This window comes from Juglans microcarpa x Juglans regia, chromosome 2D (assembly GCF_004785595.1).
Source record: "Juglans microcarpa x Juglans regia isolate MS1-56 chromosome 2D, Jm3101_v1.0, whole genome shotgun sequence".
Taxonomy (NCBI): Eukaryota; Viridiplantae; Streptophyta; class Magnoliopsida; order Fagales; family Juglandaceae; genus Juglans; species Juglans microcarpa x Juglans regia.
The window spans coordinates 39973897-40001472 of NC_054596.1; the positions used below are offsets into that span (position 1 = coordinate 39973897).

Sequence of the window (27576 nt, forward strand, 5' to 3'; positions counted from 1 at the left end):
ATTTTCTGAGGTCCAAATAATCGAGGCCCATACAACATGGTGAACCCAACAGAAGGGATTTTAATCAATCCGTTTAAACCAATGTTTTAAATTTAATTTCGGTGATCATTCTGATTTAAACATTGAAATGAGATATTTTAGTGCTGGTGTGTTCCAAGGTATCGTTTCGGGATTAGCTATATATATATATATATATAAACTGATATTTAATCAAATAAATAATTCGGAAACAAATATAGTCCGACATGGAAATAGCGGGAACGGATTAAAACGAACGAAATAAAATAATAAGAGTAGTTTGGTTAAAATGAAAATTTATGAGCATTTAAACGGAATGGAATTCAACTATGTAGGATGTCAAAAAAAAAATTCAAAACTATGGACTGATTTCTCCGCACCAAAGAGACGAGTCATGACTCATGATGTAAGGAATACCTACTCACAACTTTTCACTCTCATTGCCAACTCATACTAAATTATTGTACGCACTGACTTGAATTGATATAAAACTGCAGCTCCGATCTTATCCTTATCCATTCTTGACAAAAAGAAAAGAAAAAGAGAAAGAAAACATAATCCAACATCTCGACGTGGTTTGTACATGCACATGGCTTGTCACACTACAGAACCCAGAAGGGCCAAAACTACAGTCATTGCCCATCCATTGTCTACGCATGCATCTGTGCCACACCTCACCTCAGTCGCTTTCTAGTCTTTTTCCACATATAGGTTAATTTTCTTACCATCCAAACAGGGCCAATACTTTCTGAGTCAGCTATGCAGAATGCTGACTCAAACCCGACTTTGTTTTTTTCTTTTTCATTATTCTGATTGAACGTTGGATTCTCGGCCGCCTCCATGGTTAGAAAATATTTTTAATGGATAGATAGCCACACAAGAATAGTGTGCAATGAATCAACATTATATTTGAGATCGAAGAATTTGAAGATCAGCCAAATACCACCTTAATTAAGATAATTATGTTTCAAAGGTGCTGTCAGTTTAGGTTATTGTTGAGATATTGAGTTGAGTTAAGTTGAGTTAAATTATGAATAATAATATTTTTTAAATCTCATTAAAATGAATTTAACATTTTAAGTGTTGAGATGAGTTTAACTTTCTTATGAGAAGTTAAAAAAGTAGTGGGTCTCATTAATAATTAGTTTGAGATGAATTGAGTTTCGTTCAACAACCAAACATAACCCTAGGACTACGTTTCGATATTGAGATGAGTTGAGTTGAGTTGAAAATAGTAATATTTTGTGAGTCTCATTAAGATGAGTTTAAGAGTGCGTTTGGATGTTGAAGTGAGTTGAATTGAATTAATAAAATATTATTAGAATATTATTTATTATTATTATTATTGTTTTAGGATTTGAAAAAGTTGAATTATTTATTATATTTTGTGTTAGAATTTGAAAAAATTATAATGATGAGTTGAGATGAGTTGTGTTTTCAAACGAAACCTAACTTTTTTAAGTGGAGATGGATTTAACTTTTTAAGTAAAACTGTACGAAGTAGTTAGGTTAAGATGAATTTAAATTTTTTATAAAAAGTGAAAAAAAATAATGAATGACATCAATAATTATTTTAAAATAAATTAAATTTGATTCAAGAACCAAGACAACCGTGGCCTTAAGATCGATATAGTTTGCTATGGTCGTGTGGCTCATCAAAGCTCTTTCCACCTCCCCTCGTTAATGCTGACTGCAGTGGCCAGTGGGGTTCCCTCTTGTGGGGGTGCCCCCCGGTCCCCCAAACTGCTTGCTCTCTTTGAATCGACACGTACATTACCTTTTTGTTTTTTTTTTTAATAAAGAGAAATTATTTATACAATTTTTAAATAAACAAACTCTATGCAAATTTTTGTAAAAAAAAAAATCTCATATTGAAAAAATTAAAAGAACTATTCTTTTCCAGGGAACTTACTATTTTACAAAAAAAAAAAAAAAATTATTTATTTGAAAATTGTATTAAGATTACTCTTTTATAAATTGTACAGAACTTATGACAATCACGATCCCATAATTAAAGTACTATTGGATCAATTGCATTATCTTGAGTCATAATTATTTAATCCTAAAATTCAATTTAGGTCTAGTTTATTTTCACAATTTTTTTTTTAATTTATTTCATTTATTCATTATAATTTTTTTAAATCTCTACATAAAATAAAATAAATAATTCAATTTTTTTAAATTCTAAAATAAAAATAATATTAAAAAAATATATTTCAATAATATTTTATTCAACTTTTAACTTTAATATCAATTTATCTCATTTTATCTGTAAAAACAAACGCCTTAATGATCTTAGATTCTTTGCGTGATAGTTAATGATATTATATATATATATATCCTCAATTATTTCATTACGGGTATAAAATCACCAGTTTTATTAACTTGTCATGCTTGTAAAATGAAAGAAAAAGAGGATGGATGAGACCTGTCTAATTATATCTATCAATCATTCCCCTTCCCTTTATTTTTATTGGATTTTTAATTTTTAACATTTTAATTTTGTGTTTTTATTTTACTTTTATTATTATTCTTTTTAGAAAAAAATATATTACATTCATTAATAACGGACAATATAAATTAGACCTGAAATATACATAATAAGTCAATTACAACATTTTACGTTTTTATGATGAGGTAATAAACTCGGAAAAATTTAGAGTGATTTTGTTTTTCTATAATGAGATATTATTTTCTTGTAAATTGAGAAGATTGTTTTTATAAAGTAATAGATAAATGATATTTACAGTTTTATGATATGTAAATCACGTGAATTATTTTTAAGTAATATCACAACAAGATACAAACAGTTATACTATATTAATTAGCACTAATTAGTTTCCTACTGTATATAGTTTGGGGAAAATCTTCGGACAGGTCGGGTGTTAAATCTCAAATAACACATTCCAATGAGGTGCTGCCACATCATCATCCCATTTGGCTAAGAATGGACCGCACATACACTAAATCTCAGGCTGCATACACAGAAACTCTCTCCCAATACCCTCCCATCTCCGAGACCCTCTCTACCAAGACCTTTAAAGACCCATTCTTCCATTATTGTGACCCTTTCTATGAAGGAGAAATTCCCGAAGCCTCAGCACACCCATGTGTTAAGTTAAAAAAAAAGTATATATATCATGTGTAATGTGTGGAGAGTACAACTGATATATATCGAAGTCACAATAATTTATTATCTTGAACATCGAAGCCGAATCTACAGCGGTCCAAACCCACAATAATTTGTAATGAAAGCTCAAATTTGTAGTGTTCAAATCCATAATAAATATTGAAGAGATTAAATTACAATCCCATTACATTGACAAACCCATTAGCCAAAAACACAATCACACAAAAAAATTGTGTTGTGAAGATTGTCGATGACAACATTTGCAAGGAAACCAGATTTTCAGCATGAGATTCGAAATAGCAGCATTACAAACCAAACACAATGTACAAAAATGTCCAGATCTTGAGATAAATGTCCAGATCTTGAGATAAATGCCCAGATCTCCTTTCGTTAAATGCTCACAGATAAGACCAGAGACAACGTGTAAAAATTCCCAAACACAACGTACATTTTTGTATGCCATTTTTTTACGTTGCGTCAAAAATACCTTGAGACACTGCCTGTTTCCTTCCGTCAAATGCCCAGATCTTAATTTGCAAGGAAATTGATATATCTTTTCAAAAAAAAAAAAGGAAATTGATATATAAAAAGAAAACACTTCTTTACGTACACACATTTGCATTAGAAAGTGCATGAAAAATATAACCATTTTATGTTTTTTCTAGTGGCCGACAGGCTTGAGGAGAGAGAGAGAGAGAGTTTTAAGGAGAGAGAGAGAGAGAGTGCAGGTGGGGGTTAGGGGGTGACGACAATAGGTGTGTCGAACAAAGTGAAAATCGGGTTTGGCCGTTTTGTTTTTTTTGGGGGGGGTGGGGGTACACACTGCATGCACCTCCATTGTTCATTTTCCTAGAGTTTCTATGTGTTATTGTTATTAGTGGGTGTAAAATGAAGTTTTACACTCATCCGACTGGTAGCTTCACCCAGTTAGTCATGGTATTCTCTCTTTACAGTAGTACTTTATTTCCAAATTTATACACGTCATTAGTGCTAACTTAAAGAAAATCTCTCTCTCTCTCTACCATATGTATATATGTATATATATATATATATATATATATATATATTGGTCGAATTTAGTGGCAAGTAGGTCTTCAAAAAGCCTAGCTTTGAAAGCCGCTGCTTTCTCTCCACCCACTGCTTTCACTTTCATAGCCTTATCTTCCTGAAGTTGGCTTCCACGCTGCAAATAAATATGATCGGGCATTGGCATGGGGCCTCCTTCCTTTTGGTTGGATAAGGGAGGATTCCACGATAGCCTTTTGTCTTTGCAAATGTTGTTGTTGTTGGTGCCAGAAATACCCATCATTGTATACCACTTGCCCCCCAATATCTCGAACTACAACGCTAGCTGATTCCATCCATCCACAGCTAGCTTTCATTTTATCTCTCTTAATATCTTCAAATTCAGACAAAAACCCATGAAAATATCATTTTCCCCAATTAATGACATTGTCTTAGTAGTCAAAATGAAATCCAATTAAGCATTGGTGGAACAAACAAATTCAACAAAATCCTTATGTTCTCATGTCCTTATAAAGACTCAACGCATGATCTTTAATGGCATTGTGATCATGATGCTAATTAATACTCTTTTAATATCATAGACTATATAGCTTGTTAAGTTCTCAAAAATTAAATAAAATAAAACATTTGTGATAATAATCCTCGAAAATTTAAATCCTATTATTCGTCAAATTAAAGTAAATTAGTTGACTAGACATATCAACATTATAAGTGTGACCAATCTTTCCATGATCACCTCCAACATCATCGATCGTGGGGAAGATTATACATATCTAACATTACTCTTTTTCTTTAATTAATTTACTATTAATATTTGCATAATTTATTTAAACTATCATTAAATTTTAAATTTTTAGATTTTTGTTTTTGTTGGGTTCAAAAAGTTGAATCTTCCTCATAGATCTAGAAACTTGTTAAATCTCATTAATTTTGTGAAGAATTCCGGTCTTGGGATGGAGTCGGCCAGTTGTATCCCTTAATATATAAGATTTAAGATTCTCATTTATTAATGTGCTCATAATAATTAGTCCGTGTTCCAGTTCCTCCACCCCAATTCCAGCTGTCCATCTTCTCACTTTCCTTCTGATTCTCTGAATTGAAATGTCCGATTAACCGTTTTCCAATTTTTTTCTTCTTTTTTAAGTAAAAAGGGTTGGAGGGAAACCAGAGATGGAGTAGAACGTTCTAGTTTTTATAGTAGCACCCATTCCGATAGAAAAAGTTAGACAGCGAGAACTGCAGAGCCACTCCCTGCAAATCGGACTTGAGCGATCCAATCCCACGGGAACATCAATGTTCCATGAGCAGGACCTAATGCCCACTGTCTAACTCATGGACCCCGGAGCCACCATCCTCGGTGGTCCGTTTCCCAATTTGTGTAATACCAGACCCACCTCAAAATAAATCCTGCAAAAATTATAGAGAAATAAATAAAAGGACGAATATCAAAACTATGGTTTAAAAAATAAAAAAAATAGGAGGAAAGGAAAGGAACCAAAACCTGTTTACACAAATAATACGGCTGGATAACGAACGGACGGACGTAGCTAAAGTCCTTGGCGACAAACCATATCGGAGAGCAAACCAAACGCAACGCAACACAACGCAACGCAATCCTACAGAAAGAAAAGATCAAACAAATAAGCCTGGCGAAGAGAACGAAGACACAATGCTCTGATCTCTGGATGATGACAAACTCAATCCACGTCCAATAATTCCTAGTAGTTTCTCGAATTAACCTCTGGATTTTTTAAGTTAATTTTAATTTCCATTTTAGGAGAAGTTTAGTAAAAAATGATCGAATCGCCTTCAGGGCTTCAATGACTGCCTCGGATATATATAATTTATATTATATCTACACAGAGATGTCTCGAATATCGGTCACCGGATTACACAAAAAATAAATCCAAGTCCGTTCTTCCCAATCGCCTACTTCTCCGAGCAGCTCAGATCACAAGCCGTTTCAACGTGATCTGACTCTTAAAGAATCTGAAGAGCCCAGGACTCCGACGCCGCCTTCATCGTCGGAGAATTGACAGACAGAGAGATTATCGGTCAACATACCCTAGTCACTTCTCGGCTATAGACATGACGGAGAGCCGGCTCGGCCTCGGCAGGAAGTCGGCGCGCCTTTTCTGCTGATGCGAAGAGGGCCGGATCAAGGCCGCCAAGGCTCGTTTCACCAAATCGCCTTCTACTCCACCGATCCTCACCAGCGAGTTCGTCATCGCCGAGCGCCGCGAGTTCAGTCTGTTCGGAGAGTACGGCGCCACCGACTGCGAACCGGACCCCTTGTGCAAACTGCACCTGAATGAACCCGGGTGCGTGGTTGGAGAGCACATACAGGTTCGCTTCTGATCCTGCCGCTTCACGACCTGGTTGCTGCCGCCCCCGTTCCCACGAGGGGAGACGGAGATGGACCGGCTTGGGGAGATTGAGCGGTCGAGCGAGAACCGGACGGAGCTGGCTGAGGGAGAAGTTCTGCACATGTTGACGCGTGTCGGAGAAGCGGAGCGGGTGAAGAAGGTAGTTGATCCAGAGGAGAAGCTGGAGCTGGTGGAAGAGGCGAAGTATGGGGAAGAATACCGAGAAGGAGAGGGAGAATCGTAGAATCTTCCGGAGGGTGCGAGGGAACGGACAACCGGTCCGGCTGACGATCTTCTAGAAGTTGCCGCCATTCTTGTTGCAGTAGAGAGGGAAATTCTAGAGAGAGATAGAGCTAGAGAATAATATTTTAAACTTTTCTAGTGAGCCGCCCTTGGCTGTTTAATTTGGCAAACCTGGCTTCACTCGAGCTATGTATTTATAGGGTTTCAAAGGAGGAAAGGGTCAGGAAATAGTCGAGTTTCGCGGTGATAGTCGAGTTTTCGCGATATTCTGATTCAAGATATTTATTTCGCGGCTTTGCGATGCTGTCCCTACGATTTTCCTATTTATTCTGTGGGTATTTACTATTTAATGCCATTATTTTACCAATAACAAGACAGTATCCTCTTTTTTTTTTTTTTTTTTTGGATATAACAATGTCATATTAAATTTTATTATTTTTTAAGAGCAATGATAGATGTAAATTTAAAATTTATAAATTTTGCATAAATTTGAATAATATTAAATATAATTATGAATTGTGTAAGTACTACACATTCTTTTTTAAAAGAAAAATTCTATTTGCAGTTTCATTGATGAATGGAGTAAAAGGAAAAAAAAATTATCATTTTAGAAAAGATATTATTATAATTTTAAATTTTTTTAAAACATAATTATATAGACTTGTATGAGCAGTTTCTATTTAAGAATTGTATGTAAACTAACTCTTTTGAAAAATAGTAATGTTCATTATTAAAAAAATTAAGTTTTTTCATATGAATATTATATTTACTTATTTTTAACAAAAAAAAACATGATATTTGTGTATTTTTTATGACTATAAATATTATTTTTCAAAAAATAAATGTTAAGACTCAAAGTAGAAGTCTCAAAATCTAACGAGAAAATATATAAATTTAAAATCATTTGTTCTTTTTAAAAGGATTTCTTTATTTCTTAACAGTAATTTAGTAAAAAATATATTATTTTTAGTAATAGTTTATTTATGTAATTATATATATTGACGTGTTAATTATTGATACGTTTAAAATTTTAAAATTATAAATTTAAAATTTAAAAATTGATAAATATATGTAATACTGTTCAATTGATATAATTGGGAGAATGGAAAATATACGGGACGAACAGGGACGTAATTGCAATTAATAAAATTTGCAGTGTGTTTTCAGCGTACCGTTTGGCGTTTGGTATAGTTGGAAGAAAGCATAGGACGGATAAGGACGTAATTGCAATTAGCAAAATTTGCAGTGTGTTTTCAGCGTACCGTTTACGATGTCACTTTAACCAAACCAGAGGAGCGGTTGGGTTAGTTAAGTTGCAGGCGTGGTTTAGGTTTTTGTGATCTAAGGTTTTCTCAGAACTATGGGCAGCCAGCGACCAATGTTTTTTTTTTGGCTGTGTTTGTTGGGATGCTCAAACGCAATCTGCTGCTCTGCCACGTGCACTGGACTGCTTTACAGCTGACGCTGTTTAGATTCCACGTACCAGTGTGCCACCCACTGGAATTCAGCGTTACCAGACGCAACTTTAAGGCCGCGTTTGGCTTTTAGATTTTATTGAACTCAATTCACTTCAGTCAAATTTTAAATAAAATTTAACATTTAAATACGTAATTTAAATCATTAAATTTATTTTAACTCAAAATTTTTTTACACATGAGACTTAAAATTTTTTTTAATTTAACATCTCTTTACACGTGGAACTCATAACTTTTTTTAAAAATTTTATAAATATATAATATTATATATATTTAAACTCATTTTAACATTCAAACACATATTAACTCGTCTTACGTGAGCCATACAAAACTTACTAAACTATCTTAATTCATTATTATTCATAAAAAACTCAACTCATCTCAATTCAACTCAACTCAACATCCAAATGCAGGCTAAAAGAAAATTTGTATTTATTATCTTACATACCACACTTATTTTTTATTTTTCTCTTACTGCAGGTGTGATGTATAGATGATAAGTAGAAAAATTCAATTAGTTTAAAAATAATAAAATCTAAAGAAATTAAAAATAAATATAGTGTGTGGTATGTGAAAATAATAAGTAATAAAACTCATTTTAAAATTAACTAAATAATTAAATCGTGTTTTTCTTGCAATCACTTTCATTTTAATAATGTTAAATTTAAAAAAAAAAAAATAAAAACAAAAATTTTATTGATGAAAAGTCTCGCTTTTGCGGAAGAAAACTATATTGAAACCTTTAAAAATAACAAGGTGTTAAGTAAGATTATAATCTATTATGGACTGATTATCTATACACAACTTTTGAGCCGAATCGATAGACCCAACTTGTTCATTCTCGACTTGCCAACTAAAACTCGTGTTGCCCCTTGACTTGCCAATAAGTCCGCCACTTGATAAAGCTCTCTAAAAACACGGTTTGAAGATATTATCGAGGAGATTAGCATGATACATATCCCTTATCCTTCCACCACATTGAGATTAGCATGGAGTCAATTTACACTTTGAACAATCCCAAGCAACTATAGTCAATGTTTAATTTCACATTGAGAGTAGTAGGAGCTGTTGTGATTCCAAGTTGTTTGGAGATAATAATATTAACAAAAAGTCTACTTGCACTCGGCATGAGAACCCCCGCATACCTGTCCCTCCACATGGAAAAATTGAAATGCCGCATTTTGTATCTAATCTAAACGACAGAACACCAACATTCAAGGGGTTCGTCTTCTTCATCTACTCACGAACACTCGCAATTTTCTTAATATGGCTCGGGTATTTTTCTGATAGGCTCTGAATTTTTCTGCATCATTTTGTCATTGTGCACGTCACTGGTGGGCGCTGGATACACATGAAGCCCTTCCTCTTCGTCTGCAAATAGATATGTTCTTTCCAAAATAAACAATGCTCATATCCAAAATAAACTTCAATAAACAAGTAAATATGCTCCTCACTACTCAAAGACGACACTTTCTCATTTCTCTAATTCAACTGTGTTTCATTTTCCTTTATATTTTTATATTTTTATGTTTTTAAATATATCAATAAATATGGTATTATAACACGTCAGCTGATTCCCTAAAGGTCCCCAATGCTGGGGACTTGTAGCAAAACTGTAATGTTAAACCACAAATCATTATTCTAGCTTTAGTTTTTAAAAACGATGTTGTCTAGAGATATAAATTAGTTTTTTTAATATAGTTTTCTGTTTTTATTTTATCTTTGAATAATTTTAAGATTTTATAATTTTTTAATTTAATTAATTTATTCTTTTATCATTTAATAAGACGTTTTCTCAAATTTCTTATTTTATTTTATTTGCTTCTTATTTAGTTTTGAGGACATTTTAAATAATTCTTGAATTATTAAAATTTTTATATATTTTTTATGAGCTGACATACGTGGCACTTTAGAGCCCTAGGTCCGCTTTTGATTTGTCCATAGGCAAAGCTATAAATTTCTAAAATGTTTTTATGCAGTCAGATAAAATTTCAGTGACTATTTTTATATACAATGTAATATAATGTACACACAATATATATATATATATATAAGTTAAATAAAAATTAAAAATAAAATCAAAATATGAAAAAATTAAAAAAAAAATATTTCCAAGATACTTTTTAGAAGAAAATGAAATAGAAGTGTTTTAAATGATAAACAATAAAAAGAATTTGCTTATATGGTGAAAATCAAAGTAAAAAAAAAAAAAAAAAAAAAAGAGAGTGATGAAACATAAATAATAAAAGATATTTATAAGATGAACAATACCTGCTACATGTAGCAAGTTATTGTAGCAAATTGTATTTTAAATTTTATTTTACATAATCAGATGAAACTCATTTTTTTGAACAATTGTTCAAATAATATACATATCTTATATAATATATAAGCCATTGAAAATGTTCTAAGGTCCTGCTACTTTCAAGTCAATGTGTTACAACATCATTTATTGTACGATCCATTATAATTTTAAAAAAATCAAAATACCAGTCATTTTTTAAGATAATTGACGTGAAAGGTTTTCAAATCAACGGTGAGTAAGGTGTCTAAACAAACGAGGTTTGTAAATATATTTTTTATTGTTAAGAATTAAAAAAACAAAGAAGAGATAAAGCAGAAAGTGATTGATTGATATATAAAGAGGTAAAACGACATAAGTACCATAGGACTCACTAGTTTAAAAAAATAAAAAATAAAGAATAAAATCTCTATAAAAAATGATGAAATCCTCCAAATCTAGACACTCGGGGACTCTTTCTCTCCATAAGGAAAGCATATTTTTCAACTATATGTTCTCAATTATATTTAAGTTATGAGAGTACAATCACCAAATATACATGTCATCTCCAAACCACAAGTGGACATAGATTTCTATGTCTAATTACGCAAGTTATTGTGTCTATTTTTATTTAGATTTTATACGTTTTATTTATATTTTTTTATAGATGAATATTCGAGCACCGTATCAATGCTCGAACCATTGTTACAAGTCTTTCAACCGTATTGTTGGATTATGACCCTATTGAAAAAGAGAAACGTTTCAGACCAGCCCATAAAAAAACAGCCCTCCACTTATGTAAAAGACACATAAGAAATTTGAGGAAATAACAAAAATCCATTATCTATTCATTTTATACTGGTTGTTTGGATTCGCAGATGAGTTAAAATGATTTGAAATAAATTATGAATAGTAGTAAAATGAGTTATGAATAATAGTAAGATTTATAAATTAAAATTAATGAATAATAATAAATAATAATAAGATAAGTTAATATGGATTGCGAATACAAACCGAGCCTAAAAACCTATCTAAACAAAAACCTTATTCCCTGCGAACAAACCCCTTCTACCCCTGCAACTAGCCTTCCCCTACGAAACAATCCAGACACAATCCAGTTCATGGAAATTACAGACGACATAGCATTAAAAGCAGATGCCCACCTTTAGACCAAACCCAACTACGTGAGTTGATCAACAAGGCTTGGAAGAAACAATGGCCCCTACCTCAGAACAATGGTCCCGTCGCTGCCTCGGAACATCTTGTTGACTCCGACCCAAAGACAGATCCTGATACCAGTCTTCATGCCTGATCTTATAACCACATTTTTATCATAACTATAAGTAAAAGAATAGGAAGAAATCGAGACACGGGCTGCTGTTTGAGTATAGGCAAATGCATGGTAATGGTGATAGAATGCTTACGTGGAGGGCTTCTATTGGAGAGATGGTTTTCTTCTAAAAACAGATGGGTTGATCTCCAGGTTTTTCCATTGAAAAAGAAATTGCATCAACAATGGTCAAGAGTTCTTCTACGGATCAGCTGTTCACGGCTGATCCGTAGCACGCCTTAACTGGCTTCTTCTTCTTCTTCTTCCCTTTTTTTTTTTTTTTTTTTTTTTTTTTTTTTTTTTGTCAACACTCGTTTTACCCAAACAAATATCCAAATTTGAAATCCGAAGCACATCCCGCGTCGCCCAGCACCTGCCCCTCCTGCCCAGCGCCACCCCGCGACGGCCATCAGTCGGTCCAGCGCCACCCCGCAACGGCCATCACTCGGTCCAGCGCCACCTCGCGCCGCCCATCCCTCTGTCCTGCGCCGCCCCTTGTGTGTTTCGCTTTTATCTATGTCTGCCTGTCTCTCTCTCGCACGCATGGTTTCGACATCTTCATGTTAAAAGAGAAATTTCCTAATTGAATCCCTTTTCGGTTCCTCAATAAACACTACATCTGATGTGCCGCAACCGTTAATCTAACCTCCACGTTTCCTGTTCTTCCCAGGGTTTATTAATCCGGTCATTTTGCCTGCTCTTCTAGGGTTCCGATACCAAAACTGGAAAGATTTAAATAGGAAAAAAAAATGCAAAAGAGGAAAAAATGGATCTAGGACTCTGAAAGTTTATTTTCTCGTTAGCGTTAATGGTTGTGAAATTTATGCAAATCCATCTCGTATATGCCTCAAGGCCGTGATTTCAAGTGTTGGAGGTGTTTTCTTTTATTTACCATTCGTTTTGTTTGTTTCGGTTGAATGGCGAATAAGATGGGAGTACAATGTGAGATCTCGCTCGGAGTCGTGCTACTCCGCAGTGGTTATATGTTTGATTAGCGAAGACCGAGTTTTGGATGTAATGTTAGATTAATATTTTGCGCTGAGTAGAGCAAGAATCTTGGTCTTCAAAATGCATTCCCAAAGCTCGATGATTGTCCTATGTTTCGCAAGCAGGTCCCCCCTCTCTCTGTTCTTGCATGTTCAGCTGAATTATCTTTAATTGTATAACTGATGAGAGCACGTTCCAATGCTCTATTTGGTGTCTGGGGAAATCTAGGAAAATCAATAGGAACTTTCGAATTTTTACTATTGAAGGTTGCCTCTACGCCTATATTTAAGAGTTTAAAGTTTTAAGGAAATTTGTAATAATTGAACATATCTGAGTACCATGAAAATTATGGTTGTAAGAGTTTGCACTTTTCTTGATTGTCATTGTCCGTAATTGCTTATTTGTTTAATAGTTCGGGAAAATTTTGATTTTTGCTTCCACGGTGCTAAAATGTTTAGGCTAGATAATATTGCTTTGAAGCTTATTAAGAGCCTATGGTATAAGTCGTACAAATTTATCTCTGAAGCTTCAAATATGATACGATTAGAACTTTGATTCCTTCTATAGTTTTGTTTGCCGATAGCTTGGTCTAGGTATTGTGGCTACCCCATGCAGTCATTATTAATGTTTAGTTGAGTTGAGTTGAGTCGAGTCAAGTGGGTGGTCGAAACACTCCTGATTGTGAGAGATTGAAGGTTAAGGCTCTGTATAGCTCTGTATCAACTTCATGACATTCCCGATTTGTATTGTTTGAATACTTGAAGCAAATTATTAATGATTTCTGAAGATACCATCATTGTAATTGAATTTTTATGTTGACATGGTATCCATGTCAGAGATGGATAGCATATTTTTATCAACTGACTTCCTTTTAACATGGTTGAAATAATTTGGTGGAATTTATTGCATTCATGATTTATACACTGCTCTGAAGTATTGTGGCTTGTTGATGATTTCTTGTTAAACAGATACAAAGCTTGGAGGAAAGTGCTGAATCATTAAAGGAGCGAAGTTTAAAGTTTTACAAAGGGTGCCGAAAATACACGTATGTCCTCATTTATTTATATTTTGATTAGTACTTATGTCCACATTTATAAACGTGTTTCTTTATCATTCCTCAATAATTTAATTCAAGCTCTAGTACTTACTAAAAATAAAATTCAAGACATAGATTCATGCTATAAAAAGTTTTCCAAATTGTCAATTGTCTAGCTATTGCTATCATTTTGAATAAAATTGTTGACAATGAAAATTAGAATCTCTACCTAGATCCTGTTTTTGAAAATAAGCTTTGTTTAGCGGTTTCTAAGTCGTTCCTGATGTTTTTGGTTGCATAAGGTAATCTTTGCTATCCTATGGACCTTCAGTTTGTGAGGGGTTTTAATTGCATTTTTTTGTCCTCACACAGTGAAGGACTTGGGGAGGAATATGATGGGGATATTGCTTTTGTGGGTGCACTAGAAACTTTTGGTGGAGGGCATGATGATCCCATTAGTTTGGCTTTTGGAGGTATGTCAATTTGTTCATGCAGGGCTTTATTCTATATTCTTTGGTTGCTAAATGGTAATTAACTCTTTGCCTTGACAGTTTTTAGAGATTACACTTTGAGACTAGAATATCCACGATTCATGGCTCTCAAAATGCAGATTGAGGTGTCTACTAATTTAAATTGAATTTCTCTGCTACTACAGGCCCTGTTATGACCAAATTTACCATTGCGCTGAGAGAAATTGGGACTTACAAAGAACTACATCGATCCCAGGAGAAAATCCTAAATTGTTTCTTAAGAACTTTCAATCCTAGCTCTTGTACATGATTCTGGTTTAGGATGAATTAGCCAGGAAGAAAAATGAATGGAAAAATTTGATGTAGAAGAAAGTATAATTTTTCAAAAAAAAAAAAAAAAAAAAACTATACAAGAAAAACCTTCTTTCCCTCGTGAAAAAAAAAACTAAATGTTGTAGTTGTCAAATATTTGATTTGATTTTTTATTTTATCTGCAGCTAGCAAAGCCTCATAACTTTGTAACTCAAGTGTAGCAGTCAACAATAACAGATGGGAGTGGAAGGGCAGGGGCGATGCTGGAATGGCACGACAATGAGTGGACTATAGCCATTGGATGCTGTAACTCAAATGTAGCAGTCAACAATAGCTGTGTGGACTCAAGTGTAGTAGTCATTAAATTTATTGTAACTCAAGTGTAACTCTCTTAAATTTATTGTAACTCAAGTAGAACTCTTTTAAATTTATTGCACACTTGTAATTGCACACTTCTTAAATTTATTGGTCCTGCATTATTTTGTCTAGTTTACGAAATTTTAGTTTATTTTTGGTGGCTAGTGTATTTGTTGGCAGAATTTGGTTCTAATTTTAGACAGATTACCCTATGATATTGGACAAATTACCATATAATTTTGGACAGGTATTGTTATCATTACAATCACAATCAACAAAGTGCAATGTAAACAATTATATTATAAACATGTTTTTGTAAGTAACATTCAAAGTTACATTCCAAAATGTCTTACAAATATTACAACATTTCTGAACATTACAACTGGCCTAATATCCATATCTTAGCATTGAACGACATACATTATTGTTTTTCGAATATAAAATAATTACAACACAAATCACAATAAAATAATATCCAATCCAACTTCGTCTTGAGTTTCTTTGTCTTTCATATTGCTTGATTCCGGTGCAACTATCCAATCATGCAAATGAGCATACTTTGTAGTTGACCAGTGCAAGTGTCCCATTCCAATTTGTTTGATCTGCATCCGATCTAAAGAGGCCCTGAAAATAGTTCATCAAAATTTATTAGCATAAGCTAGTAGAGCAATTTGCATTCATTGTTATCAACTCTGGGGGAAAATTGCTAAAAGGACAAGATATAATCAATAGAATAGCAAAATGTAGTATTACTTGCAAGCATTCACGAACTAATCACAAATACAGAACATTTCAGATTTCAAAGTCCTTCGATTTCACAAGATTCTGGAAAAGTCTAACTAATTACAAGTAAATGCTCCAAGTTCGTGCAGATGAGACCTTTTCTCCTTTGTCTTTTCTATAAATTCTTCCCATTTGTGGAAGCATAGTTCACTTAAGTGTTTCAATGTTAATTGCCAACCTAAAGTATTTACACATATAGTTACCATAAAATAGATAAATATTAAGTTCTCCATCATCTAGGTATAGTATCATAATCCATAGTGCATCAATAATAAGTAAATAATTGAAATTCACCAGCAACAGATTCTGAAGTATAACATATCCTAAGCATGCAATTTTCAAGATCATAAGAAAAAAATATCCATTTTAGAAGATGATGCTAGAGTGGAATCTAAAAAAAAGAATATGTAGTTTTAAATTACATCTCAAATGGCAGCACTCATAGTCCCTTGTCTATACTAGGAAAAACTGCACACAAAATTACAAAAATACAAGAAGATGCAATTCAAGATCAATTGCAAAGCTTTTTTTGATAGGTAGGCCAGAAATTTTATCAATAGCAATAGGCATAGCCCATGTACATGGGTTGTATACAAGAGAAACACCTAAACAATTGCAAAGATTTCATATCAAAATGTGTGGCCTTGGCACAAGGTGAATGATAAATTGTCAAAAATAATGTGAAAATGTTTTTTTTTGGAAAGTAAAGTTCAAGAGAAAATATGAAAATCAAGAAGATGAAGGTTATGATTTTTCTCTTGCATTTCTTCCAATAATTAGAAAAATTAAACAATGACTTCTAGGAATTACCCTCTTCCAAATTTGACATTATATGAATGAAAAATCAACACCTAGAGGAACCTACAAGAATGCAGACACTTTTTCTCGTTAGGTGAAAGAATGAAGATAATATCATGATCTCATGGTAGAACCCTCTACATACAACACAAACCATGTATACAGTGATCGTGTACAACCAAAAAACCATCAAGGTTCTGGTTTAAAACATCAAAAAGCCTAAAAAAGTAGTATCCAAGCCACTGGAAGTACATTAATTAAACACTATCCAAGCCAAGCCATTGGAAGTACATCAATAAAATGTGCTATGAGCCAATTATCTAACATATAGTAAGTGCATCAATATGGCAGAAGAGCTTCAGTGCAGATGTAGGACTAAATTAGCGAGAAGAGCAGTCTACAATCAACTAAGTGATCTACACTCAAACCAATGTTATTCATTAAAAAGAAATGACTCACACCAAAGTTTGTGAATTTAGTCTTTACATGTGGACGAGAATATGTAAGGTTTATGAGCCTGATAGCTAGCAGGAGGTTCAAAACAAACTGCAGGATTTCTGTGAAAAGCAGCTATTTTTTGGGTTATAATTTAGACTCTAGCATGCTTGAATTTGATTCACTTGCTTATATATGAAAATTTATAATCATTAGATTGCACTTTTAGTACATCAAATAATAAATACCATTCTATATACTAACCCTAGATAGTCGAAATCGCAGGTCATCACAGAGAAGAAATGACAAAGAAAGTCTACGGGAGGAATTAATTTCTGTGGAAAAGCTTCAGTGTGAAATCGAAGTGCGTGCATCGCCGGTGAGAATCTGAGTGTGTGAGTGAAACCATAATAGAGAAGAAGAATGAGGGCTTACCAGCGTCAAAATCGCAGAGAAGCAAAAATGTACGGTGTAACCCTAGAATCACAGAGAAAAAATGAGGTATCCAAAAAAAAATTTGAAGAATATTAATGGGTTTGTCGACACATTACCTGTTTCGCCGCGGATTATTGGGTTTTTTTTTTCAAATCATGGTGTGTTGGATTTCTGGAGATGAAGCACGGGTCTGAGGGCTTGCAGGTCACTTTGAGGTGCAAACTTCATAAGGATGAAGGATGGGGGAGATGAAGAACCGATGAGGATGAAGGGAAGGGGGAGATGAAGGAGATTTCTGCATCGCACCTGAACGAGGGGGCTTCAGGAGGGAAGGAGATTTCGCTAGGGGGGGGTCTGAGGGGGCTTTGGGTGGGAACAAGTGAGGCATACCTGAGGAGGTTTTGAGGCTAGGAACCGGTTCACCGAGCCGTACGCCAACACCCACGGATCCAGGCGCCACCTCGAGCCTCCACCAGCAGCTCCACCGCACCTTTCTCAGCCCTCCATGCTCAGCCATGCCTCTCATTTGGCCTACGGGGGTACGGGTGGGGGAGAGGATGTGATGCGGGTTGCGGGTGGGGGAGAGGATGTCGACGCCAGGTGGGATGGAGGTGGGGGAGAGGATACCGACGCTGGGTGGGAGAGAGGATGCCGACGCGGACGGGTGGTAGGGGTGGGGGGAGAGGATGGGCGAGGGGCAGGGATGGGGGGCCTTGGGCGACACGGGGTAGAGGGAGAAGAAGAAACGTGAAATGAGAGGGAGGTTGATTTTGTTACTGGGTTTTTTGGTCATTTTACTTGGGACACGTAAGGTGTGTCTCGGCTGATCCAAAATGGGGACTGATACGAAGATTATTCTTAGATAAGAAATTCTATTTTACTTTCTTAATTTGACACCTCTATTTAATCTATAGTTAAAATTTATTTTTTATTTTTTATTTAATAGTTAAGGAAGTAATTTTAATTGTATTGATATATTTTTTTTATTTTTTAGATATATTTAAATATATTAAAAAAATATTAAAAAAAAAAAAAAAAAATTTATCCTGAACGATATGCCCGGCGGTCAAAATGGCGCCCCCTTCCTTAGATAAATCATTGTGTCTATTTTTATTTGTAAAGAGATTATGTTTTAAAAGATTTCTCAACTTCATTTCTATCGTCTACTTCTCTAAAATAATTTACATAATCATTTGTCTAAATTTTTGTAAAATGTTCAAACAATTTTAAAAAAACCCAATAGAACAAATTTTTAAATGTGTCGGGAGAATGATATATTTTAGATCGGGATGGTTGAAAAATAAAATGAGATAATAATTTTATGAATAATAATAAAATAATTTGTGATTAATAATAAAATAGTTTGAGTTGAGAGAAAAAGTTGAATAATATTATAAAGTTAAAATATTATTAAAATATATTTTTTTTAATATAATTTTTATTTTAAAATTTAAAAAAATTAAATTATTTTTTATTTGACAGTTTAAAAAAATTGTAACGATTGATTTGAAAAAAATTATAATGATTAATTTGAAAGAATTTATATTTAAGAGATTAAAAATAAAATAAGACGAGATAAAATGAGAATTATTATAAACATTATGAGTATTACAGTCTCTAAATGGGGACTGCGATGTAAGTTTAGGTAATTTTAGTTTTAAAATTTTTTAAAATTATAAAAATATTTATTTTAAAATGATATTTTTTCTCACTTAATAAAATGCTTGTATATGCAGTCTCTAAATAAGTATTGTAAATAGAATTTTTCTTTTAATAAATGATTGGAGGAGGTTTTACTTGAAAGACAGCTAGATTTGGAGAGTGAGAATATTTAAAAAGTATTGAAAATGTTTATGAATAATAATAAAAAAATAATGAAAAAATAATAATAAAATATTAAATAATAATAAAAAATAAGTAAAAAATAATGAATAGTAAAAATTTACGTGAATAGCAGCGAAAGTACTTGCCAGCGACCAGAGTTTGAAGGTTGTGAATTCTGGGTGAGTTGCAGCAGCTTCAGCAGCCTCTCAGACGATCCAGTCGTCCCGTTGTCTTGTTTCTTGATTACAAGCTATCCGCAAAGCCGCATCTCTCCTCCGGCTTTCATTGTTTCCGTGAATCCTCCCCTGCGATTGGGTTTAAATCTGGATTTGAGTTGGCTCTTGGATCGTTATTGGGGTAAAAAGTTTCAGTTTAGACCCGAGAAGATAATACCAACGCTGGATTTATTTTCGTAACCGATCTATGATTTTTATTGTTGGGTGTTGATATGTTGTCTGGCACGAATAGAAAATGTCTCTCGTAAGGTTTTTTTTCGTCTCTGGATAAAAATTATTAAATGTAGGCTCCCTATGTCGAGAAACGAAGGAATTGCAATCCAGTAGGTTGAATTTGGGATGCATTCCCTGAGGGCACAATTAAATCAGACTGGGTTAAAAGAGGATATGCGACTCTAAATTAATTTTGTCGGATGGTTCTATAAGAATCATTAATAAATCAGGATTGTTCAAAGCATCGTCTGCTGTTACTCGAAACAATTTAATTGGATGCTAAATCTTGAATAATATTGATGACTTACGCATCAAGAATCCTATATACTGTTTTCGGAGTATCAATCTAGTGATGTAATCTGCATATCTTGTCTCACTCTTATCCCCCGTGGCCATAATTTCATCTTTTACTCTGTCTAAACTTCTAGAGGCCAATTATAAACCTAACCAAACTTATATGCTATAAAAGTAATATCCTTTAAACATTCAAATTGTAACTAGTGTAACATTTTAGCCTCGTGATGAAGACACCATTACTATCAACTGTGGAAGTGAAATTATTTCTGGCCCTGATGGAGAAGGTCAGTATCTATCCTTTTTAACTTTTTATCTACTTCTCAGGAGCTGATTTTGGTTTTGGCAAAGTGTTTTCATTTCAAACTTTTGTAATAATATAGGAGATTGTGTTAAACTTCAGTTTGCACTTCTCTACTTTTTTTTTACTTTGTTAAAGTATTGTTCCATTTGCTGATACTGATACTTGTCCTGTTCTAAAGCATACGAATAGAAAAAGTTTTTACAAAAAATCACATACTATACATTTGAATCCATACATTTGAAAAGTGGATAGAATTGTTGCAGAAGGGATTATCTGTCTTTCAGAGTTTGAAACATATATTCTATTGTAATTTTTAGGCTTGGGTTAAACTTTGAATCTTTTAAAAACTGGGTTGACTGTTAAGCTATTTATTTTGTCCAAGAGATGACTTGTCTCACCCTTTTCCCCATTTTCATTATTCCATCTTTATCTCTGTTTAAACTGTTTTAGGCCATTAAAAAACCTGAACCCAACTTTGATGCTCTGAGAAATTACCTCCCTTGATTCATAAATGTAAAAAATTAAAAATTATTGCAGCCTTGTCAGTTCACGATTTCTCTAGTTCAAATGGTTACTTGTCAAATAGCTTTTGAACTTAAATCCCATTTCTTTAGATTTGGGACGTGATATCACGTTGACCAACACAAACATGTATCTTGTCTTCAAAATCATAAAGGCATTCATTTATATTTAGCAATTGTTATATAAAGATTACCGAAAGGTGAAGAGTACCGTTTGTGTCATTGGTTGTATTTGCCTACGTTTTGAAGGGTTGATTAAAAAAATCTCACAGCAGTACACCACCTTGATTTCATTGATGCTAGCCAATGCACTGGTAGAAGAAACTAATATGTGAATATTATCGTAAATGTATTAGTTGTTGCTGTAATCTCTTTTTAAGTTTTATATTAGAAGTTTAGAATCTGTACTTTGTGTACTTGCTGCCAAACAAAATAAGCCCTTGCACCTTGTGGGTTGCTGAAATCAGGCAGCTCATGAATTGCTTGCTTTTTGGTTGGGATCAGGTAGATTTGAATAACCAGTGACCCACCAAACTAGACTTTGATTTATTATTTTGGGATCTTTTCTTGGGTCTAGTACTATCTTTTTAAGATTAGGAGTATTAGCCTATGCCTTTTGAAATCTTACCGATTTATACTTAATGTTTACTCAGATTGCATCCAATTGGCTGCTTCTTTTAGTGTAACTAATACTTATCATGGAGGGTAAAACGTGAAAACTTTATTAGTTTTTTGTAATTCTGGTTGCTGGCCCCAATAGATGCATCGATGAAGTGTGGGTTAAGTTCAAATGGTAGAAATATTGTCGTCAATGCAGGTTAAATATGAGTACAGATCTCCATGGAATTTATTTTTGAATTTTTCATTATCTAAATACATATTTAAACTTATTTTTGTACTAAAATACTTTTAAGTTAAGGATCTCCTACTCAAAGTCATAGAGGAATTTAATTTTTTGCTACTTTTTATTAGTCATTTTCTTCTTAATTACATTTATTCATTGAAGAGTGTTGATTGTAAAATGCTGTATCCATATCTCTTAAGTGATTTTATAATCTTTTAAATTGAAGCTTAAATTAATTGTTTAAGAATGCATGTTATGGTTTTTACATTGTCCTATGGTAGTTTTAAATTCTTCTCTTGGGTGCAAAGAATTTTTAGGGGTTGTGTCCCATCGGTGTTGAGGCGCATTGCATAGGTTGCGGTTTAACCGGGTAAACTACATGTTGATTTTGCTTGGTCTCTAGAGTTCCTCGTTATCAAAAAGTTATCTGTTACCAAAGTTTCCTTATTAAAAGTTACTTATATAAAAAAAGTGTTAATAAGGTTATGTTAGATAACCCAAGATAGCTGCCTTCAGTTTTTGATCCGGGCATCCCGCCATTCCAAATTTTTGTCTTTGACTCATACCCATCTCAATTCTAGTAAAACAAGCTTTGGTATTTTTTGAAGGCCTATTCCTTGCGATCCATTAACTTCATTTGAACTCCATGCACCTTGAGAGCTACCATTTTTTCACATTGGCCACCATCCTCTGAAACCACTTTCTCAGCTGCATAACATCAAAAGCATTTGCCAAAGAGATATGCTAGACTGCATTAAGGTGCGGACCCCAAACCCTTCCATGCAGACTTGACGAACACCTTACACCACCTTGTTAAATGAAATTGAACTCCTCCTCCACACCACTACATAGGAAATTTCGTTGCAACTTATCTAGTAAATTACCCATTCCAACAGGAAGCGGGACAAGGGCAGATCAGTAGGCAGTTTTGACAAAATGCTCTTAAATCAAAGTAATCCTACCAACCCTCGACAAATACAATCCTTTCCCCTTGGTCAATCGATGCTTCATTTTCTTTATGATGTCATCCCACATTAAGTATGCCTTGAAAGTTGTTGTCAGAAAGAGACCGAAGTGGGCAATTGGCAATGAAATCACCATACATCCAGAAATGGTCTCCGGAGTGTCAATATTCTCCATTTTACCTGCAGAGCAGTTCAGATTTAGCCAAGGTGAACTTTAAACTGAAAATTGCTTTATAGCATAAGGTAGACATTGCAGATCTCGGGTGTGGTCAGGGATTTTCTCGCAGAAAACCAGCGTCATATGTATCAACAATTGAGAGATCAAAATGAGGAGACTGTATTTCTTGAGCCCATGAATGAGGAGAATGGATCACCATCACAAAAACCCGAGACTGTTAAAAATTTGTTTAGAAGTGTCATTCGTTAAGATAGAAAAAAACATTGTGGATATTCAGTGGACTACTTGATTACACCAATTTTCCCTAAAACCACATTGCTTCAGCATATTCAACAAAAAATACCGTTTCACATGATCGCATGCGTTTTTGATATCCTACTTACAAAGCACTTTGGTTTCTCTTGACCGAATTCAATAGTGACGAGAACAAAATCAGAGACTTGTCTTCTCACGATAAAAGCATTTTGAGACTTCAATACATCTCATAATGCCTTGTTTGAGTTTGACATATCTTTGACGATGTACTGATTACTAATGAATGTCCCAATAGCAGACAAAGGTCGGTAGAACCAGGAATATTTTGTGAGCCAGATTTAAAGAAGGCATATGATCACACTAGTTGGGATTTTTTGCTACTTGCTGAGGAGATGCAATTTTGGGGCAAAATGGTGGAATTGAATAGCACTATTGTATTTCAGTAGTGCGCTTTTCTATTTTGATGAATGGTTCTTCTTTGAGATTTTCTAATAGTTATTGTGGCTTGAGATAATGGGATTCATTGCCTCCTTTGCTCCATGTCATTGTTATATTCATGGGTTAATGGAATGAAGAAGTGGTTATGTCTCACATTTTGCTTGTAGATGATATGTTGATTTTCTACGAGTCAAATCTTGACCAACTCCTTCCCTTACGGTGTCTATTCTTATCCTTTGAAGTAGTGTTAGGTTGGAAAGTGGTGGTTAGGTCTCCTTTGTTGTCAAAATTTCTTTCTGTTCTGTTGGGATCTCCTTTCAAGGTCAAACTTGTTTTTAATGGCCTTATGAAACAATGGAGTGTCGGTCTGCGGCTGGAAGCTGATGTAGTTGTCCAATTGTTGCTGGACTCATGTTGATTAGAAGTACATTGTCCAATATACTGACTTATTTTATGTCTCTTTCTTCAATTCCTGTTGGCGTTGCAAATCGTATAGATAATCTACAAAGAGATTTCTTGTACAGTAGTGCGAGGGACGAACTTTAGTCTCTCTCGGTACGTTGGTCAAAGTTTTGTTCGATGTCTGTTGGAGGTTTGGGGGTTCTGAAGCCTGAAGCTGGTGTTGTTTAATTGAGCATTGTTGGAAAAGTTGTTGTGGTGTTATGCAAGTGAACCTTCGTTTAGGAAGGGTGGCTGTGGATGCTAAATATGTTGATAGGGTGGACAGATTTCTAATTAGGTGACTTGTTTGTCTCGAGTTGGTCTTTGGAAGAGTACGAGGACAATGTTGATGGACAATGTTGGAGTGGAAAAAAGGAAATCCTGTGGCATATTATTTATTTCTTTTGTTTTGAAATATATGTTATCCTTTGTGTATGGTGTGAAACAATGGGCCAAAAGTTTGATATTAAGGGTTGGAATTAGGTGTGGGGGCAGTAGCGCACTCAAGCTTCTCCTGTTGTTTTGTTTTCTGATTTTTAAATGTTTTTTGGCCTATTTGCTATTTGGAAACTATCTCTGCTCTTTAATTTTTTTTGAAAGCAAAGTTAACATCCTTTCCTCAGGTGGATTGTGCTTTGCTCATTTCTTGTTTGGTATTTTTTGTCTTTCCAGTTTTACTGGGTCAGTGTTCTCAGGATATACTTTTTTCAAGTCTGCGGTTGTTCATCTGCGGTTTGGAGGAAGGTCTCTATGTTCTATTCTTACAAGGCCCTTTTTGTGTTTTCTTATCTTCTCTTGGTTTCTTTTTGCATAATTCTTTCGTTTTTATTATCTGTTTGGAGGTCAAGTGGAGAGCAAATCTTGAGTGCCCTTTTTACTAAGGTTCTTCGTCTAAGGTCAGGAGAGGATCTCTGTGTGTTTTTTTTAAATTTTTTTTCAACTCTTTGCTTGTGTGCGCTTTTTTCTCTACAGTTTTGGGCCTTATTTTATGTTCTCTCTGATCTAGTATTCTTTGTAGTGGTTGCCATGTGCTTGTTTTGTCTAGAGAAGTTGAAAATAGGGGATTGACCGAGCTGAGTAAATAGGACTGCAGGAGATGAGATGATTTGTTTCTTTCTCTTCATATGGTTCGAGCTTCAGTTTGGAGGAAGCCTGACGGATATTTTTGCCAGGCTGCTCATATGCGGTTTGGGGGAAGGTCTCTATCTTCTATTCTAACTAGGCTCAATTATGTTTTCTTTGTCTTCTATTTGGTTTTTAGCCTTATTATTTTGTTTTTTTTTTTTTTTTAAATCTGTTTGGAGGTCAAGTGGAGAGCAAATTTGAGTGCTTTTTTCACTAAGGTTCTTCGTCTACGGTTGGGAGAGTATCTCTGTGTGTGTGTGTTTTTTTTTCTTTCTTTCGACTCTTTTCTTGTGTGTACTTTTTTCTCTTCAGTTTTGGGCCTTAGTTTATGTTGTCACTGATCTAGTATTCTCTGTTGTGGTTTCCATGTGCTTGTTTTGTCTGGAGAAGTTGAACATTGGGGATTTACCGAGCTGAGTAAATAGTACTGCAGGAAATGAGATTATATGTTTATTTCACTTCATATGGTTTGTGCTTCAGTCTAGAGGAAACGTGACAGTTCTTTTTGCAAGGTTGTTCATCTGCGGTTTGGACGAAGGTCTCTATGTTCTATTCTTATCTTCTCTTGGGTTCTTTTTGCCTAATTCTTTCATTTTTTATTATCTATTTGGAGGTCAAGTGGAGAGCAAATTTTGAGTGTTTTTTTAACTAAGGTTCCCCGTCTATGGTCGGGGGACGATCTCTGTGTGTCTGTTTTTTGTTTAATTTTTTTTTTTTCAACTCTTTGCTTGTGTGTGCTTTTTTCTCTTCAGTTTTGGGCCTTATTTTATGTTCTCTCTGATCTAGTATTCTCTGTAGTAGTTGCCATCTGCTTGTTTTGTCTGGAGAAGAAAATAGGGGATTGACTGAGCTGAGTAAATAGGACTGCAGGAGATGAGATGATATGTTTCCTTCTATTCATATGATTCGAGCTTCAATCTAGAGCAAATATGATGATTCTCTTTGCAAAGGTTTTCATCTGCTGTAATGAAGGGTAAATGCAGGTAATAGTTATTACTGTGCTTTATTGATACTTTCATTAAATCGAATACGATTATTACTGACAGAAAAGATTGTCTACAATCAATGTCCGCAAAAATTTGTTCCAGAGTTGGAGTTTCTTATTATGATTTCAGCATCCGCCAACTTCATCTGCTTGAAGTTTGAGAAGGTGGTAGTGCAGAATTCCCCTTGATTGATATATGGATGAATTTTAAGTTGCTTTGTTAGGAATGGATTCTATTTCTTTCAGTCCCAAATCAGATACATATGCTGTAGTTTGATCTACATATGTTAAGTCTCTGTTTATTGTGTCCAAGAGAGGTGCTTCTCTCACTCATATCCCCTTTGTCATGGTTTCATATTTTTCCATGCCTAAACTGTTAGATAACAATTACAAACCTTGCCAAACTTAGATGCTATAATAATAATCTCCGTCTCATGTTCCAATTTGCAAGTCGTTGAACATTGCAGTCCCTTGAAGATACCATCGCTATCGAGTGTGAAACTGAAATTATTTTTGGCCCTGATGGAGAAGGTCAGTATTATATACTTCTTAAGAGCTGATTTTGTGTATCCTAAGGACTTACCAATTTATACTATTGCAATCTATACTGGAGAGTGTGTCAAAACTTCAGTCTTTTCTTGGTTATTACTTGCTTAAAGTATTGTCCCATTGGTTGGTACTTAAACTGGTTTCGTGATAATGCATACGAATAGAATAAAGGAAGTGTGGGGTACGAGTCTATTCTATCCATACGGTATGTGGATAGAATTGTGGTAAGATGGCTGCAGGAAGGGTTATTTGCCTTACTATAGTGTTTGAAAACATATTTTCTATACAATTGTTAGGTTTTGTTGAACTTTACATTTTTTTATGTTTGGATTAAGTGGCTATTTATTCTGTCCAAGAAATGGCCTTATCTCTTGCTTATCCCTATCCTCTCTGTTCCAACTTTACCTCTGTCTAAATTGTTTTAGGCCATGTAAAAACCCGAACCCAACTTTGATGCTATGAAAAATTATCTCCCTAGCTTCAAAAATAAAAAGTAAAAATTTATCCCCCTTTACAAATTCAGATTTGCAAGTAGTTGAACATTGCTGCCTTGTCAGTCATGATTTTAGTTTGGATAGTTACTTTTCAAATAGCTTCTGAACTTAAATACCATTTCTATGGTACATTATTTATTTTTGTTAAATAATCTTTTGGTTTGAACAATATGATATATTTCTGAACTCTTGTATTTTGAAAGTCTTTACACTGGTCATTACTGAGAGAACAGATCGCGTTGTGAACAGAACAAGTTTTTTAAGGCGAAATTTCCATCCTGTCCTCATGGGGATTGTGCTTTGCTTACTTGTTTGGCATTTTCCTCTTTCCACTTCTAATGGATCTGCATTCTTGGGATATGATTTTATCTTCTGCAGAGAGACTAAACAGCATATGAGTCGTGTCTTGAGAAGTTTAAAGTAGGGGA

At 34.2% G+C, this 27576-nt stretch overlaps 1 protein-coding gene and 4 long non-coding RNA genes across 6 annotated transcripts; 2 read left to right on the top strand and 3 right to left on the bottom strand.

Annotated features, from left to right (window-relative positions):
* Window positions 1-1431: 1431 nt before the first annotated feature.
* Window positions 1432-25514, bottom strand: LOC121248918. The gene is made up of 3 exons (XR_005937543.1): window positions 25335-25514; window positions 20460-20461; window positions 1432-1466 (listed from the first exon to the last, which is right to left on the bottom strand). It is a non-coding gene; the product is annotated as an uncharacterized LOC121248918 (long non-coding RNA).
* On the bottom strand, window positions 5988-6956 carry LOC121248914. Its single transcript, XM_041147528.1, has one exon. It carries the CDS (start codon window positions 6850-6852, stop codon window positions 6244-6246), a length of 609 nt encoding a protein of 202 aa, XP_041003462.1. The 5' UTR covers window positions 6853-6956; the 3' UTR covers window positions 5988-6243.
* On the top strand, window positions 13743-14621 carry LOC121248916. The gene is made up of 3 exons (XR_005937541.1): window positions 13743-13901; window positions 14265-14365; window positions 14548-14621. It is a non-coding gene; the product is annotated as an uncharacterized LOC121248916 (long non-coding RNA).
* Window positions 15266-18285, bottom strand: LOC121248917. Its single transcript, XR_005937542.1, has 3 exons — window positions 17599-18285; window positions 17483-17524; window positions 15266-15655 (listed from the first exon to the last, which is right to left on the bottom strand). It is a non-coding gene; the product is annotated as an uncharacterized LOC121248917 (long non-coding RNA).
* LOC121248915 lies at window positions 24352-26417 on the top strand. 2 transcript variants are annotated; one of them, XR_005937539.1, is made up of 2 exons: window positions 24352-25193; window positions 25467-26417. It is a non-coding gene; the product is annotated as an uncharacterized LOC121248915 (long non-coding RNA). The 2 variants fall into 2 exon arrangements; XR_005937540.1 differs by having other exon boundaries at window positions 25907-26417.
* The last annotated feature ends 1159 nt before the right edge of the window (window positions 26418-27576 follow it).

Coding starts and splice junctions, on each gene's coding strand:
- LOC121248914 (XM_041147528.1), bottom strand. CDS start 6,852: ATGGCGGCAACTTCTAGAAGATCGTCAGCCGGACCGGTTGTCCGTTCC.